General features: G+C 38.3%; 1 protein-coding gene across 1 annotated transcript in view; it reads left to right on the top strand.

The window, feature by feature from the left end:
• TSG101 (tumor susceptibility 101) overlaps nt 1-11,272 on the top strand; it is a 99,532-nt gene extending 88,260 nt beyond the window's left edge. Inside the window, exons 9-10 of the mRNA XM_043970586.1 lie at nt 9,577-9,816; nt 11,030-11,272. Coding sequence (XP_043826521.1) covers nt 9,577-9,816; nt 11,030-11,119 — 330 coding nt within the window. The 3' untranslated portion in view covers nt 11,120-11,272. The remainder of the gene's footprint in view (nt 1-9,576; nt 9,817-11,029) is intronic.
• Nucleotides 11,273-17,807: the final 6,535 nt, after the last annotated feature.

Genomic DNA, 17,807 nt, shown 5'->3' on the forward strand with positions numbered 1-17,807 from the left:
AGTCATAAACCACTGTTCTGTTACCTTACTTGATGACTCCCTAATTACACAACTAGGAAGAACCTTAGAATAACCAGTATATTTGCCCATTCTGTAGAGTGAATGAAGACCTGAATGAGACTGCAAAGGTCACATTTCTTGGTAGCCTATTTGACTGGGGGGGGGTGGGGGGGATTTGGGTCATATACTTTAAAAAAGCAGAATGCTCTTTACATGTATAGTAAAATTCTCAAATGTGTCTTTTCTCCTGATCAGACTGTTTTCAGTAAAAATCACATAGCTGTCGCTAGAGCACAGAATTTGGGTTCACGTTTTTCATATGCCTAAAAGCCCACAGTCTGCTGGATGAGAATAACATGCAAACAAATACAAGTTTTATGCTAGGGGTATAGAAAGTTGTTTCCAAAGGAAGGCACTTGGCTGGGGGAGGTGGTAGGAACAGACACTGAAGAAAGTGGGATTTTTGAATTGAGTCTTGAGGGAAGCCAGTAGACAGAAATGAGGAGAAGAAAGCAATCCAGTCATGGAGGAAAACCAGGGGAAAACGCTTAGATAAGGAACACAAGAAGGCCAGTGTTGTTGAAGCACTGGATACATAAAGATGAGTGAAATGTAAGACCAGAAAGCTGTTTTGAAGAAAAAATCATACCATAATATACATTTTAGACACAAGTCTGCTAGGAACATTTTTTTTTATTAACTTAGCATTACCTTCCCCAGCTACTCCCCAAATCATTGGATAGCTCTACTTTAAGACAATTTGAGGTAACAGGATTCTTGAACGAGAAAAAAGTGATGTTAAGATATCACTTGGGCTTAATTTTAATCTTCAAATGGAAATTACTCAGCTTCCTTCTTTTACTACTCCACTCAAAGTTTGAAATGGTAATGCTTTCCAACTTAAAAAGAAAACACATAACTTGGGTGCATCACAGGCCAGTTGCTTCCAAGTGATAGGGATGGCAAAGTTCTTAACAAAGTTAGTATTTTTTGTTCAAAGTGGACATATCAAACTCAGTATGTCCATAAGAGAACTCATTTATCTTTCCCCCCAAACCTTCCCTGCCTCCTTCCCTGTTAACTGTAATAGGTAACAACCCCCTCCCCAATCCCTTAAACCCACAAGCTAGGAATCATCCTGAACTCTTCACTATCTCTTACCCCCACATCCATTTATTTGCAACAACTCTCATATACACCCCCTTCTCTCCTGAAACTTTCCCCACCCTGGTTCAGGCCCTCATCATCTTACACCCCAATTATTGAATAGTCTGCTGGAAGATCAGCCTGCTTTTTCTCTCCCCACTCCAGCCCAGCCTCCATTCATCTCAATTATTTTCCTGAAATGCTGGACCAGATCATTACATGCGTGCACGTGCATGTACACACACATGTGTACACACACACACACACTCTCTCTCTCTCTCACTCTTTCTTTTCTTTCTCTCCTCCCCCCACCCCTTCCCCCCTACCTTTGCTGTCCTCTCACCTAATTCAACATAGAGTCTTCTATACAGTCACACTGGCCTCCTGGCTGTTGCACAAACAAGGCTTCAGGAATTTTTTCTGCCTGCGGCCCATATCTGGAATGCTCTTCCTCCTCCATTCCGATTACTGGCTTTTCTGGCTTCTTTTAAGTCTTGACTAAAATTCTACCTTCTACAGGAAGCCTTCCAACCCCTCTTAATTCTAGTAGCTCCCTCTGTGAATTACTTTCAATTTATTCTATATATAGTTTGCTATGTATATATTTATACATTATGGGTGATCCCCATTAGATTGTAAGCTCCTTGAGGGCAGGGACTGTCTTTTTTTTTTTTTTTTTAAGTGAGGCAATGGGGGTTAAGTGACTTGCCCAGGGTCACACAGCTAGTAAGTGTTAAGTGTCTGAGGCCGGATTTGAACTCAGGTCCTCCTGACTCCAGGGCCGGTGCTCTATCCACTGCGCCACCTAGCTGCCCCAGGGACTGTCTTTTGCCTCTTCTTTTTAACCCCAAAGTTTCATACAGTGCCTGGCATTAGCAGGCACATAATGTTTATTGATTGATAGATTGACTTTCTTAGGAAAGTTTTTTGTGCTATACCTGTTCTCCAACCTTCTTAAGAGAACAAGTTTTGAAAGGATTTTTTAGATTACAGAAATATTTATTTCTTCATGTTTCTAGATAAATGTTAAATTAAAAGTTGGTTTTTAATATGCTTCCACAGTTGTAAGGAGTAAAGTTGTAAAGTCTTTAAATGCAAGGGCATTTTATATTTGATCCTAGAAGTATTTAGGGAACCTCAAGAGTTTACTGGGGAAGGAAGTCTTGTTTAGACCTTTAAAAAATTTGGTTAGCTGATTGGAGAATGAAGTGGGGAGAGACTTAAGGTCATGGCAGTAGTCCTGCTAAGAGATAATGAGAGTCTGTACTACAGTTGCAGCTGTGTGACTGCAGAAAGGAGATATTGGAAAGATTAAAAAGACTTGGCAACAGATTGGATATGTAGAGAGTGTGAGAGAGTAGTGGAGAGAATGACACTAAGGTTGTAGGCCTGGGTGAATGGGAAGATGGTACCTGGGACATTAATGGACAAGTTAAGTCGACCCTGAAGGGTTTGGGGAGAAGGGTAAGGGGTACTGTTTTCAACTGTTTGAGATAACTACTGACCTCAAACTAGATGTCCTGTGTAGGTAACATGAGACTTCACAATTCCCCCCACCCCACCTAGTCAATCCAGGGGCACTGATTTCCCTACAGTTCATCAAATAAGATATTCTATCTCTGCATGAAATGACCCCCACCTCCTAACTTCACTGGCTTCCTTCAAGTCCCAGCTAAAATCTCAAGAAATCTTTGCCAACTCTTCCATTGATTATTTCGTGTTTATCCTGTATATACCTTATTTGTACACGGTTGCTTAAATAGTTGTCTCCCCTGTTTGATTATGAACTCTTGGTGGGTGGGAACTATCTTGCCTTTTTTTGTATTCCCAGCCTTACCTGAAATATAGTAGAAACTTAATAAATGTTTGACTGTGCCTGGAACTTGAGAAAGATTACAGTTGGATAAGTAGTTCATCATCAGCACAGAGATCCCTTGGAAGCACATTGGATAACCAAGTGAGATATATTAGTGGTACCCAAGGATTTAGGTTTTTGTTTCTTCCATGAACCCCTTCAACAAAAAAGAAGTGCAGCAAACCACTAGAGTAGTTTAATACGCTTACGTTACAATAACTATAGTTATAGTGATAACTCTTAAATCTTTATTCTACCCATATTATGAAATTGTGAAAACTCTAAATATAAAATTGTTTTAAAATTGGTTATTTTAAAATTGTGAATAATCTATCAAAACTTCATGCTTCAAATCCTGCCTCAGCCATGTACCAACCAGTTTTCTGATCTTGGATAAATCACTTAACTCCTCAGCTTCAATTTCTTATCTCTTAAAATGGACATTCCAATAGCACCTATGTCTTAGGATTCTTGTGAGGATCAAACATGATAACATGTAAAGTGCTTGGCAAACTGTAAGAAGCTATATAAGGACTTCTGGAGCCAAGATGACAGAATGAGGAAGGAACCTCTGAAACCCTCCCACAACCAGATAATGGTCTCTGAATTATTGTAGGAGCAAGGAAGCAGCTTCCCAGACCAGCCGGAAAGGTCTGTCTTGGTGGGGGAGGACAGGAGTGAGATCTAAAGCTGCAGTAACAGCAGCAGGGAGCTAAGCTTGGGGCAGTCCCCAGTGAGGCTGCAGCCTCTTACAGACTAGCAGCCCCATAGGCAAATGAGCAGTCTGGGCCAGTATAGCAAGACCCAACCCCAGCCCACCCTAGCAGCCACACCTCAGCACAGACCACCAGGGAGGCCTTGATCCCACCACTGACCAGTAGTGAAGCCCCAGCACAAAAATTTGGCATAGTGTAGTTCTGGAGTCCAACTCTCACATAAAAATACCGTCACAAAAAAAAAGGTCATGATAATAAGCAAAAAAGAAAGAAAGAAAAGGCTTGACTATAGAAAGTTACTATGATGATAGGGAGGATTAAGGTATGAATTTAGAGGAGGACAGTAGTACCAAAATGGCTACATGTGAAGCTTCAAAAAAATAAATAATAATTTGGTCTCAGGTCCAAAAAGAATTCTTAAAAGAGCTTAAAAAAGGATTTTTAAAAGCAAATTAGAGAGGGGCGGCTAGGTGGCGCAGTGGATAGAGCACCGGCCCTGGAGTCAGGAGTTCCTGAGTTCAAATCCAGCCTCAGACACTTGACACTTACTAGCTGTGTGACCCTGGGCAAGTCACTTAACCCCCATTGCCCCGCCCCCAAAAAAATATTTTTAAAAAAGAGCAAATTAGAGGGCAGCTAGGTGGTGCAGTGTATAGAGTACTAGCCCTGGATTCAAGAGGACCTGAGTTCAAGTCCAGCCTCAGACACTTGACACTTACTAGCTGTGTGACCCTGGGCAAGTCACTTAACCCCAATTTCCTCACCTTTAAAAAAAAAAGCAAATTAGACAAGTTGAAGAAAAAATTGGAAAAGAAACGAGAGTAATGCAAGAGAACCATGAAAAAAGAGTCGATAGCATGGGAAAAGAAATTTTAAAATTTACTTTAGAAAATTACTCCCGAAAAAACAAAATTAGCCAAATAGAAAAGGAAGTACAAAGGGTCACTAAAGGAATTCCTTAATACATTAGAAAAAGTGGAAACTAATGACTCTATGAGATATCAAGATGCAATAAAATAAAATCAAAAAAGTTTTAAAATGTGATTTAGAAGAGAGGTAATATAAGAATTACTGGACTACCTGAAAGGCATGATTCTTCTCTCCACCCCCCCAAAAAAAAAAAAACCAAAAAAGCCTGGACACTGTTTTGCAAGAAATTTTTTTTTTTTAATTCCCTGATACATTAGAACCAGAGGGCTTGGAATACAATATACCAGATGGCAAAGGAGTTATGTTTATAACCAAGAATCATCTACCCTGCAAAATTGAATAAAATCTTTCACTGGGGGAAATCGACATTTAACAAAATAGAGGACTTTCAAGCATTCCTAACTTAAAAGACCAGAGCTGAATAAAAAATTTGACCTCCAAATACAAGACTCAAGGGAAACATTATTATTTGTAATTCTTAACAACTTTATTAATATAAGATGACATTGATAGGATGGTACACCCCCAAAAAATAAAGGGGTGAGAAAGAAATTGTACTACAAGAAGGGGGGGTTGAATGGGGATTCACAAGGGAATTCTACCAAACATATAAAGAAAAATTAGTCCCAATACTGTATAAACTATTTGGGAAAATAGGTGAAAAAGGAGGCCCACCAAATTCCTTTTATGAGACAAATCTGGTGCTGATACCCAAACTAGGAAGAGCCAGAACAGAGAAAGAAAATTATAGACCAATTTCCCTAATGAATATTGACGCAAAAATTTTAAATAAAATACTAGCAGAGATTGTAGCAATATATCACAAGGATTGTATACTATGACCAGGTGGGATTTATACCAGGAATGCAGGGCTGGTTCAATATTAGGAAAACTATCAGCATAATTGACCATATCAATAACAAAACCAACAAATTATATGATCATCTCAATTGATGCAGAAAAAGCCTTTGACAAAATATAGCACCCATTCCTATCAAAAATACTAGAGTGCATAGGAATAGATAGAGCTTACCTTATTGTAATATTTAATCTAAAACCATCAGCAAGCATTATCTGTAATGGGTGATAAGCTAGAAGCCTTCCTAATACAGTTGGGTGAAACGAGGATACCCCTTTCACCTCTATTATTTAATATTGTTAAGTATAGCAGTAAGAGAAGAAAAAAATTAAAGGAATTAGAATAGGCAATTCGAAAACAAAACTATCACTGTTTGTACATATAGTGTTATGCTTAGAAAATCCTAGAGAATCGATTAAAAAACTACTTGAAATTATTAAAAACTTTAGCAGAGTTACCGGATATAAAATAAACCCACATAAATCATCAGCATTTCCATATATTACCAACAAAGTACAGCAGCAACAGATAGAAAGAGAAATCCCATTTAAAATAACTGTAGACGATATAAAATACTTGAGAGTTTACCTGCCAAGACAAACTCAGGAACTATATGAACACAACTATAAAACACTTTTCACACAAAGTCAGATCTAAAACAACTGAAAAAATTGCTCATAGGGAGGTCGAGGCAGTAGAATAAAAATAACAGTCCTACCTAAATTAATCTCTTTATTTAGTGCCATTCCAATCCAACTATCAAAAAAATATTTTATAGTGCTGGAAAAAATAACAAAATTCATCTGGGGAATCATTGAAAAAATTGTGAAAGAAGGTGATCTAAGCAGTATCATATCTCAAATTGTATTATAAATCAGCAGTTATTAAAACAATCTGGTACTGGATAAGAAATAGAGTGGTGGATCAGTGGAAGAGAATAGCCAAAAATTATGCTATAGTGAATGACTATAGTATCTAGTATATGAGTATTATTATTTGGGGGGGGGGTGAGGCAGTTGGGGTTGACTTGCCCAGGGTCACACAGCTAGTAAGTGTCAAGTGTCTGAAGCTGATGTGAACTCAGGTCCTCCTGAATCCAGGGCCAGTGCTCTATCCACTGCGCAACCTAGCTGCCCCAATCTAGTATATGATAAACCCAAAGATCCAAGCTTTTGGAACAAAACCTCATTATTTGACAAAAACTGCTGAGAGAACTGGAAAACAGTATGGCAGAAAATAGGTATACACCAACATCTCACACTGTATATGAAAATAAGTCAAAATAGGTACAATTTGCACATAAAGTGTGATACCATAAGCAAATCCAAAGAACATGGAATCATTTATCTGTCAGATTTATGGACAGGAGAAAATTTAAGATGAAAGAAGATATAGAGAACATTAAAAATGTAAAATAGATAATTTTGATTGGTTTTATGTAACCAAAATTATAAGTAGAAAATAATTTTTGCTACAAGTATCACTAATAAAGGCCTCATTTCTCAAATATATAGAGAACTGAATCAAATTTATCGAAATACAAGTCATTCCCCAATTGATAAATGGTCAAAGGATATGAACAGGCAGTTATCAGACAAAGAAATAAAAGCTATCCATAGTCATATAAAAAATGTTCTAGCTCACCATTGATCAGAGAAATGCAAATTAAAACAACTCTGAGGTACCACTTCAGACCTATCAGAGTGGCAAATGTAACAAAAAAGAAAAACGTTGGATGTTGGAGGGGCTGTGGTAAAACTGGTACACTAATCCACTGCTGGTGGAGTTATGGACTGATCTAACCATTCTGGAGAGCAAGTGGTACTATGCCCAAAGGGCTATAAAACTGTGCCTACCCTTTGATCTAGCAATATCACTGCTAAGTTTATTTACCAAAGACATTCCCCCAAAAGAGAAAAAGACCTATTTGTACAAAAATATTTATAGAAGCTTTTTTTGTGGTGGCTAAGAATTGGAAATCAAAGGAATGCCAATCAGTTAGGGGATGGCTAAGCAAGCTGTGGTATATGATAGTTATGGAATATTCATGTGCTATAAGAAATGACAAGCAGGATGATTTCAGAAAGGCCTGGAAAGACTTGTATGAAATGATGCATAGTGAAGTGAACAGAACCAGGAGAACATTGTGTACAGAGACAGCAATATTGTTTGATGAACTGTGAATGACTTAACTATAACAATCATCCAAGACAATCCCAAAGGACTAATGATGAAGCATACTATCTACCTCCAAAGAAAGAACTGATGTTGATTGAACAGAGACTGAAGCATGCTATTTTTTACTTTATTCCTTCGGTTTTTTAAATTTGAATTTTCTTATATAAAGGGACTAATATTGTAATGTTCTATATAATCACACATGTGTGACCTATATCTGATTGCTTACTGTTGGGGGGGATAGAATTTAGAACTCAAAACTTTAAATAAAAAATGTTTATGATCAAAAAATAAAATTTTAAAGAACAATATGCTATGGCAGCAAAAGGCAATGATTTAATCTTTTACTGCATCAAGGGGATGTGTCCAGCATTAAAGAAGTGACAGTATCTACTCTTTTTAGAACAGGGCTTTTACACGATCCCAGGGAATATAGGTATATAAAATAGGTATACATAACCTTTTACTGTTGTCAAATTTTTCATGACCTTGACATTCAGTTATATGTGATCCACAGTTTAAGACTGCATCTAGGATGTTGTGGTCTGTTCTGGTCATCACATTTTAGGATTTCATGGATAAGCTAGATACTTTGTAGAGGAGGACTGGTGAGACCTAAGAGAGCATGCCAAGAATACTGGCTGAAGATGCTTTGTCAGGAAAAGAGATGATGTACAGTGTGATTTGATAGGCATATTCAAGTATTTGAAGACATTATGGAAGAGGATTTTGTTCTTTTTGCCCCTTATAGTGGAATTGGGAGTAATTGGTAGAATTTTCAGAGATGAAGTTTAGGGTTAGGGTAAGAATTAGAGCTATCCAAAAGTGAAAAGGGCTGTTTGAGGAAGTAGTAGGCTCCCCCTTACTTGAGGTCTTGCATCAAAGATCATTTATCAGATGTATTGTAGAGTGAATTCTTGTTCAGGTTTAGGTTGAAATAAGAGGCCGTTGGAAATCTCTTCTAGCCAAGATTCTGTGAGCTCACCCTTTCTTGTTGCCACTGCAGCACTTTCCTGTGTATTCAGTGAATTTAAACAGCCTTTACCTATTTTATTGTGGGGTTTTGTTTTGGGGGTTTTTTTGCAGGCAATGGGGGTTAAGTGACGTGCCCAGGGTCACACAGCTAGTAAGTGTCGAGTGTCTGAGGCCGGATTCGAACTCAGGTACTCCTGAATCCAGGGCCGGTGCTTTAACCACTGCGCCATCTAGCTGCCCTGGCCTTTACCTATTTTAAAAGTTCTTGTAATTTGCAGGCCCAGAATTATTCTGGAATTGTAGTCAGAGCTAGAAAAAGTAAAAGAAAATAAACTTCATTAACCAAAGAGTTTACACAGCTGACTGTTAACTAGTACCTCCCACATTTGGGAACTCTAGGCATTTAATCTATTTAGGGTCAGAAAATTTGTTAATCTACATGGAAAATCTCGTTTTTTGTGAAAAATCTTCCCATTTGTCACTTCCTGATGTGAAAGTAGCTGCCAGTTATGTAATCTATGTTTATAGGTAGCTATTGTCTGTGCTGTGACATAGAGCTAATAATTCTCATAGTCAGCCTTCCCATGTGAGACTATAAACTATTGATTACTCAGTGAGGATTACTCAGTATACACCTTTGGCTTACTCCCCCTCCTTGGCCAAGTTTATTCAAATGTTCATTTACCTTGTTATATTTGTTGTGACACTACAGTACTTTTCTTTTTTTCTAATAAGATCCTATCATGTGTGAAGTAGTACTAATTATGTAATGAGAGAACCCCAGGCAAGATTTTCTTGGTCAGATTCTTTGTCTGAGGGAGAGGACTCTTTTAAGTTGTAGACACCTAATTCTTCATAAAATGCTAAATACATTGGTACATAAAAAATTTTCACATTTGGACTCATCTTGTTTACAGGCTGAAGTTGATAAAAACATTGAATTACTGAAAAAGAAGGATGAAGAGCTGAGTTCTGCTTTGGAGAAAATGGAAAATCAGTCTGAAAACAATGACATTGATGAAGTTATCATTCCCACAGCCCCACTCTACAGACAGATCCTGAACTTGTATGCAGAAGAAAATGCAATTGAGGATACCATCTTTTACCTGGGGGAAGCCTTAAGAAGGGGAGTGATCGACCTAGATGTCTTTCTGAAGGTAAGCCTTTGAATGTTATCAACCTACATCTTGAATTATTTATCTCAACTAACAAGTCCTGAAACCTCAGATTTTGATGTCTGGCAGTTTTAGGATTTAGTACTGAAAAGGGACTTTCAAAACCATCTGGCCCAGCCCCCATTTTACAGATGAATAAACTGAGGTTTAGAGGGTTGTCTAATAATAATAGTTGATAGCACTTTAAGGTTTGCAGGTGAACCCAATAGAGGGTTCAGGGCTCTATGCCCATGTCACATCCTTTATCCTTTATCCTTCAGGGTCCCAGTTCATAGACCAATGAAAAGGTCTGTGGTCCAAATAAAAATTTTTTTTTGCAAAGTACCCAGCACATATAAACATTATGAAGTGACTTTGGGATCATACACCTACTAAGTGTGTGAGGCAGTATTTGATTCCAGGTTTTTATGACTAAAGGCAACACTGTACCAACTAGCTCTGAGTAAGTGACTTGCTCTAGGTCAGGACTTCATGCCTCTCTTTTGAAGTTAGGAGGTCTCACTTCTGCTTCTGGTGACCATGGGAAAATATTTAATCTCCCTGGACCTCACTTCCCTCATCTGTAAAATGGTGGGTAGAACTAGATCCATCCCTTCCAGATCTAAATACCATGATATTCAGTAGATCAATTCAGAATTGTGTCTTCTGTCTTAGGTTCCAGGGCTGATGTAGAACACAAACTAACAATTCTCCCTCCCCTTTACCACCTAACCTTTTCTCTGCTCCCTGGTCTTCCCAAAATCACAGGCAGCCAGCTTCCCATTCCCTGCTGTGTAATAAGGACCCACCCCCAACCCCCACATACACCTTAAGGGTCAGTCGCATGACAGTGAAATCAGAGAGCTTCCACAAAAGTTCTGCTCTTGATTATGAAAAAATAGTTGTAGGGACCAGTGAAAAGCTGTTATGAAGCTTTCTATACAAATTTCCTCTGGGTCTTGGTTGTTTCAAATTTCACCTCAGAACCATCCGTGACATCTCCTGTGCCAGGCCATTGATGAAAAGAATGATGGATTCAGTAGAGCTGCCTTTAAGATAGTGGACTGTTTCTATGGCAACACTGTACTTGGAGTGGCTTTGACAGCATTTCAGTGCCCTCAAGCAGGAAGCCTCTTCACTTGGTGCTTGATGACTGTTACTCACCATGTATTGTTCTTGGATCTCACTGCAGAAACTTTTTTTTCCATCCCAACAGCATGTTCGACTTCTATCCCGGAAACAGTTTCAGCTAAGGGCATTAATGCAGAAAGCAAGAAAGACTGCAGGTCTCAGTGATCTCTACTGAATTCACAGATATCAGCTGGGGAATGAATGAGTTTTCCCTGTGACAACAGTCTTGTCTCCTCTTCTCTTCCTGTCAGTAGGTGCCCAGAATAAGTTATTGCAGTATCACTCAAGTGTAAGATATTTTGAATCAATAATATATTTTCTCTTTTCTTTTAGTAAAAAGACTGGCTTTTATTAATAATGCACTTTCTATTCTCTGTAAACTTTTTGTGCTGAGTGTTGGGACTGATTATGCTGAATAAAATTTGTTGCATAATTTTTTTCTTCTTCTTGCTTCTTTGGTAAAAGTGTATTTTAATTCAGGAAACCTCATTAATAAGGTCAAACTTCTAGCCAGTAACACCACTACACCACCCACTCTGGGTTACTCTAAGTTACAGTTGCACACAGGAATTTCCTTTACAGCAGATGATATTTCATAGTGATAAAATACACAGAAATTAGAATTTAGCCAGTTGTACCTGATTGCTTGGAAAAGGGCTGCTTAAGCTACCTGTCTTTATACTGCTGAAAGCACCAGGTCAGTACTGGACCCCTGAGAGCTCTGCCCTTTGTACTCTAATGTTATCCCAGTGCAGCAGTGGGAATGGACCAGGTAGGGCCCCCTGTGATTATTTTATGCTGTGTAGGATCTCACAGATTGTATTACATGTTAGAGAAGTCTTGAAAACTCAGGCAACACATAGAATCACAAAGTTAAGTGTTGTAAGACTTAGATCTGCATCTCCCCATTTAGATGTGCATTTAGATCTGCCTCTCCCCATTCAAAAAGGCTAAATATCTCTTCAGAAAGCTGGTTTGGTTCCTCAGCCACAGTGCCACAGCATACTTGAAGACATTTGATGTGAGCATAAACTATGAAACAAGGATCAAAACTACAAACCTTTTTAGTTCTACAAAGGAAACATACCACAGTAGTCCTACTTTAATCCTCAGTAGTACCTGTTACCAAGCCTATTGCACTGTACCTTTTGGAAACGCTACTCTGTTTTCAGCAAGCTCCCTTATGCGATCAGTTTTCAATTCCTTTTCCTTCTTCATCCTCATTTTAATGGAAAATCAAGGAAAGGATATCCCTCGAAGCCCCCTCTACTGGTGACTCAAGTTTTCTTTTACCTTGCATTTAGGAGGAGGCACAAGTATATTCCTCATGCTCCAGCACTTCAGTTTCTATACCATTTAGTTATTCTTCACTGACCTTTTACTTTGAGGTCCTTGCAGTGCCCTTGTATGAGCCTCTCTCCAGTCTTGCTGCTGTGATCCACCTGCAATACCACTACTAGGCCTCTAAACCAAAGAAATCAAAGAAAGGGAAAAAAAGAACCTACATGTACAAAAATATTTATAGAAGCTCTTTTCATAGAAATAATTGGGGAAATGGCCCTCTTTTTGGAGAATGATTTAAACAAATCACCATATATGAATGTAATGGAACATCACTATGACAGAAAAATGTCAAACTGAAATGAGCTTTCTGAACTAATATGGAGAGGAATGAGCAGAACAAAGAGAAAAAAGTTTTCAATGTTGTAGAGTAAAATATCTTTTAAAGACATTAAAACTTTGGTCACTGAAATACTAAACCACAAGTTCAGAGGACTGAAGATGTAGCACTCCACATGTCTCTTGCCAGAGAGCAATAATGAATTTAAAATACACAGAGAAACCTTTTTGGGCATGACCATATTAAGCAGGTATAGTCCAGTAAAATGAATGAGTTTTGCTTTTTCGTTTTTTTGTTCAGTGATGAGGGAATAATGTAAGGAACAGATTATATAAACACATATGTATGTGTGTTGTGTGTGTGTGTGTGTGTGTGTGTGTAAAATTACACTACCTAATGAGAAGACCTTGCTCACTAGGCCCTGGGTCACACAGCTAGTTAAGTGTCAAGTGTCTGAGGCTGGATTTGAACTCAGGTACTCCTGAATCCAAGGCCAGTGCTTTATCCACTGCGCCACCTAGCTGCCCCCTCACTAGGCTTTTCTGCCATTCTCTAGCTGCTAATAATCCTCATTTCCAAGTAACCCCTCCCATTTGATTTCTCCATTCCTATTTCAGGGTTCCTGAGCACACTGAAAGAAGTCATTATATTAGCCATATTTTATGCGCTGAAGATCATGATTCATAATCTGAGTTCCCTCACTCATTTTCAACAATTCCATTCCATCCCCCTCAACTCTTATTGACTATTTAAGACCATCTTCTCTCTTTTACTAAACAACTACCCATTTTCCCATAATTAGAGCAGATGATTTATTTAGCCTCTTCACTGAGAAAACTCTTCCTCAAAATTTCACAACAACATGATAGTAGCATACCTAATTTGGGAATTAGAAGGGATTCCCATTATCATCTGTCATCTAGCCTGTGCTTGAAACCTCCAAGGTTGGGGAGCCCACCACCCTTAGAGGCAATCTGTTCGACTTGGCCCAATTCTACTAGGAAACTGTTGTGTATAGCTTAAATTTACCTCTTTGCAATCTTCATCCATTTTTCCTGGTTCTGCTCTCTGGAGCCTAATCAAGCAAGTTTAATGGGGGAAGTTTATGCCTCCCCTCAGTCTTGTCTAAGATAACCATCCCCAGTTGCTTAGGACATGAACTCAAGGCCCTTCACTCTCCTTCTTTCCTTCCTGGAACCAGGGATTCCCTCTACTTATCACTGTCTTTAAAAACTATTGTACTCATAATTACACAGTACTCCAGATGAGGTCTGGTAAGGACAGTATAAACAGATATACTGGTCAAATCCTTATCCCTAGAAGTTATATATTCACTTCTTAGCATCATGCATATTTTTGATACAGCCTATGCCCTTATCAAAATAACTGATAAAAATGTCAAACCACTGAAAGTCACAAGTAGATCCCTTGAGTAATCCACTGAAAGCTACTAGTTGAGCCTAGATGATTAACCGGTTCTAAATCTATTTGTGTTATCATCTAATCCCACAGCATTTGCTCCTGAATAGTATGAGCTACTTTTAAGATCAAAAGCTTTCGTGGCAGCTAGGTGGCTCAGTGGATAGAGTACCAGCCCTGGATTCAGAAGGACCAGAGTTCAAATCTGTCCTCACTTAACACTTATTAGCTGTGTGACCCTGGGCAAGTCACTTAACCCCAAATGCCTCACCAAAAAAAAAAGATCAAAAGCTTTCCTAAAATCCTGGAGAACTACCTGTGGATAGTATGGCATAGTGGATAGAAAACTCGCCTTAAAGCTAGGAAGATCTGACTTTTAGTCCTGTGTCTGATATTAGCACTGTGACCCTGGGCAAATCATTTACTCTCTCAATGTTATAAGCCAGTGGTAACAAACTCAAATCAAAAAGCTGTACATAAGGATCCCTATCTGCTGCATATTGACTTAAAAAACCAATATATTAGCCTTATCTATTGTATTTTTATTTATCTTGTTAAATTTTCTAACTAATTTTAATCTACTTAGGGTGCATGCAGCAAGTGTTGGTGTTTTTAAGCCTGTGTACCAAGCAATTCTCTGAGACTACTGAGTTACACTGATACTGACCTACTTTGGCAGTGGGAATTTTCTCAACTGGGAGTTTAATAATGAAATCACAAGTCCAATCCCTGTCCCCTTCATCTACCAGTTTAGTAACTATCAAAAATGGTTAGTCTGTCATGACCACCTCTTGATGAAGCAATATGAAACCATGTTGACTCTTGGTACTCACCACTTCTCTTCCTAGATGTACATTAAGTTTCTCTAATGATTCTTTCAAGAATTTTCCCAGGAATCAAAGTCCTATTGTTTGCATGCTGTGTCCTCTTCCTTTTGAAAATCAATAGTTGCCTTTTTGTAATCTTGTGATACCCTTCTGTTTATTTTCATTTATTTTCATTCATGCAACAAGCTTTTATCAGACACTTAGTATTTTCCAGGCACTATCCTAAGTACATGGGGATACAAAGATAAAAATTAAATTCTTTGCTCTGAAAGATTTTACATTTCGGAGGTAAGGAAGTAGCAGAAGTAGGAGTCTATGTTAATGAACAGAAATACCAAAAGTCTATGAACTCAGAGGCAGCTAGGTGGTGATAAAACACTGGCCCTGGATTCAGGAAGACTTGAGTTCAAATTCAGCCTCAGACACTGTGTGACTCTGGGCAAGTCACTTAACCCTCATTGCTCCACAAAAAAAAAAAAAGTCTATGAACTCAGTACTATGCTGCTGACTCAGACCTTGATTGACATCATCTCCCTTTGCCTCCTTTTCCTTTTTAAGTGGAGGGCTGGAAGGTGGAATACCAACCTCTTCCCAATGCCTTCCTCTGTTTATTTAAATTTTTTTATCACTATCTTGTTTTTGTTTTTATTTTTTTTTCACTATCTTGTTTTTAATACATTTTTCCATATGTTCCTCTCCCATTCACAGCCATCCCTTATAAAAACAGGATAAACCAGACATATTAATCAAATCTCACAGTGTATGTATTTTTCCACACCTATAGTCCCTCACCTCTGCAAATAAGAGAGTTTAGTGGGCAGCTAGGTGGTGCAGTGGATAAAGCACTATCCCTGGATTCAGAGGGACCTGAGTTCAAATTCAGCCTCAGACACTTGACACTAGCCTGTGTGACCCTGGGCAAGTCACTTAACCCTCATTGCCCTGCCCCCTCCCCCCCAAAAAAGGCAGAGCTTTTACTTAGTCATGACTAGTATAAGCCATACTTAAAAGCCATAAGTCATACTTAGTTTTTATATTTACAGAGGAGTCAGTATTTATTTTGTTGTTCTTTCCATGATATTGTTTAGTCATATATATTTTTCTGATTTTGCTCACTTCATTTTGTGACTTCATTAAAGGCTTTCTAAAGCCTCCCATTTGTATTAATTATTTATAGCATGATAATATTACATTATATTTATGTATCATAATTTGTGTAGTCATTCCACAGTTGATTTTTTTTATTGTAATTTGCCATAATGAACAAAATGTTTATGTCTTTGACCTCCTTGGCGTATCAGCCTAAAAGTTGGATATTTGTCAAAAACGACAGACATGGGGGCAGCTAGGTGGCCATCCCTGGTTTCAGGAGGACCTGAGTTCAAATCCAGCCTCAGACACTTGACACTTACTAGCTGTGTGACCTTGGGCAAGTCACTTAACCTTCATTGCCCCGCCAAAAAAAAACCCAAAACAACAACAAAAAATGATAGACATTTTATTTTAGTCAGCATAATCCCAAATTGCTTTCCAGAATAGACCCAACCAATCCATAGCTCCACCAACAAGCACTTTTCTCATTTTTGCCAATTTCCTGAGAATAAGGTGAAACTTTAATTATTGTGATTTGCTTTTCTTATTATTAGTGATTTGGAACAGTCTTTCATGTAGTTAATAGTTTGCAACGGGGGGGGGGGGGGTGGCAATGAGAGTTAAGTGACTTGCCCAGGGTCACACAGCTAGTAAGTGTCAAGTGTCTGAGGCCGGATTTGAACTCAGGTCCTCTTAGTCCAGGGCCGGTACTTTACCCACCGTGCCACCTAGCTGCCCCACAGTTTGCAATTTTTAAAGAACTGTTTATCCATTGGAGAATTGCTTTTGTTCTTCTAGAATGGTGTTACCTATATACATTGAATATCTGACCCTTATCAGATAATTTGACATGAAAATGGATTTCCCAGTTGTCCACTTCCCTCATCCCTAATAGTGTGTGTGTGCGTGTGTGTGTGTGTGTGTGTGTGTGTGTGTGTGTGTGTGTGTGTGTGTGTGTAAGAATTTTTTGTGACCTCATTCATGATTTTCTTGGCAAAGATACTGGAGAAGTTTGCCATTTCCTTTTCCAGATCATTTTATATATGAGGAAACTGAAGTAAACAGGGTTAACTGACTTGCCCAGGGTCTCACATAAATATATACACATCTTTAAATTCACATTTATTTTCTTTCTTATCCCCACCAAAAAGCTAAGGGGAAAAAAGATGACTCTTGTTACAAATATGCTTAGTAAAGCAAAACTAAGCATATTGGCCATGTCTAAAAGTGAGTGTATATTATACTTTTATGTTTTATGTGAGAGTATATTATACTTTTATGTTGTGTGTGTATACATATATACATATATATGTACAAATACATACTATTATATTGCATATTATACTTTGCTCATTATTCCTCTGACAGGAGATAAGTAACATTCTTTATCATAGCCCCTGGAATCATGGTTGCTCAGAGTTAAGTCTTTCAAAATTGTTTGCTTCTCTCATTCTGCATATCATTCTGTATATCTTCCAGATTTGTTAGAAACCATTTCTTTCTTATGGGCTATTGCCCATGTTCTGTTATATTTGTATTCCACAATTTGTTAAATCATTCCCTAACTTTTGGGCACTCCCTTAGTCTCTAGTTCTTCATCACTACAAAAGAGCTACTATAAATATTTTTGTACACATAAATGATCTCTTTAGGGTCCAGGACTTATAGTCATATTGCTGGGTCAAAGAGTGGTGTGCACAGGATTTGGACATATTCCAAATTGCTTTCCAAAATGGCTATAATAACATACAACTCCACCAATTAATGCTCAATATGCCTTGTATAATTTTTTTAAATTGAAGTTTGGGGACAGCTAGGTGGCGCAGTGGATAGAGCACCGGCCCTGGAGTCAGAAGGACCTGAGTTCAAATCCAGTCTCAGACACTTAACACTTACTAGCTGTG

Source organism: Dromiciops gliroides, chromosome 6, assembly GCF_019393635.1.
Source record: "Dromiciops gliroides isolate mDroGli1 chromosome 6, mDroGli1.pri, whole genome shotgun sequence".
Taxonomy (NCBI): Eukaryota; Metazoa; Chordata; class Mammalia; order Microbiotheria; family Microbiotheriidae; genus Dromiciops; species Dromiciops gliroides.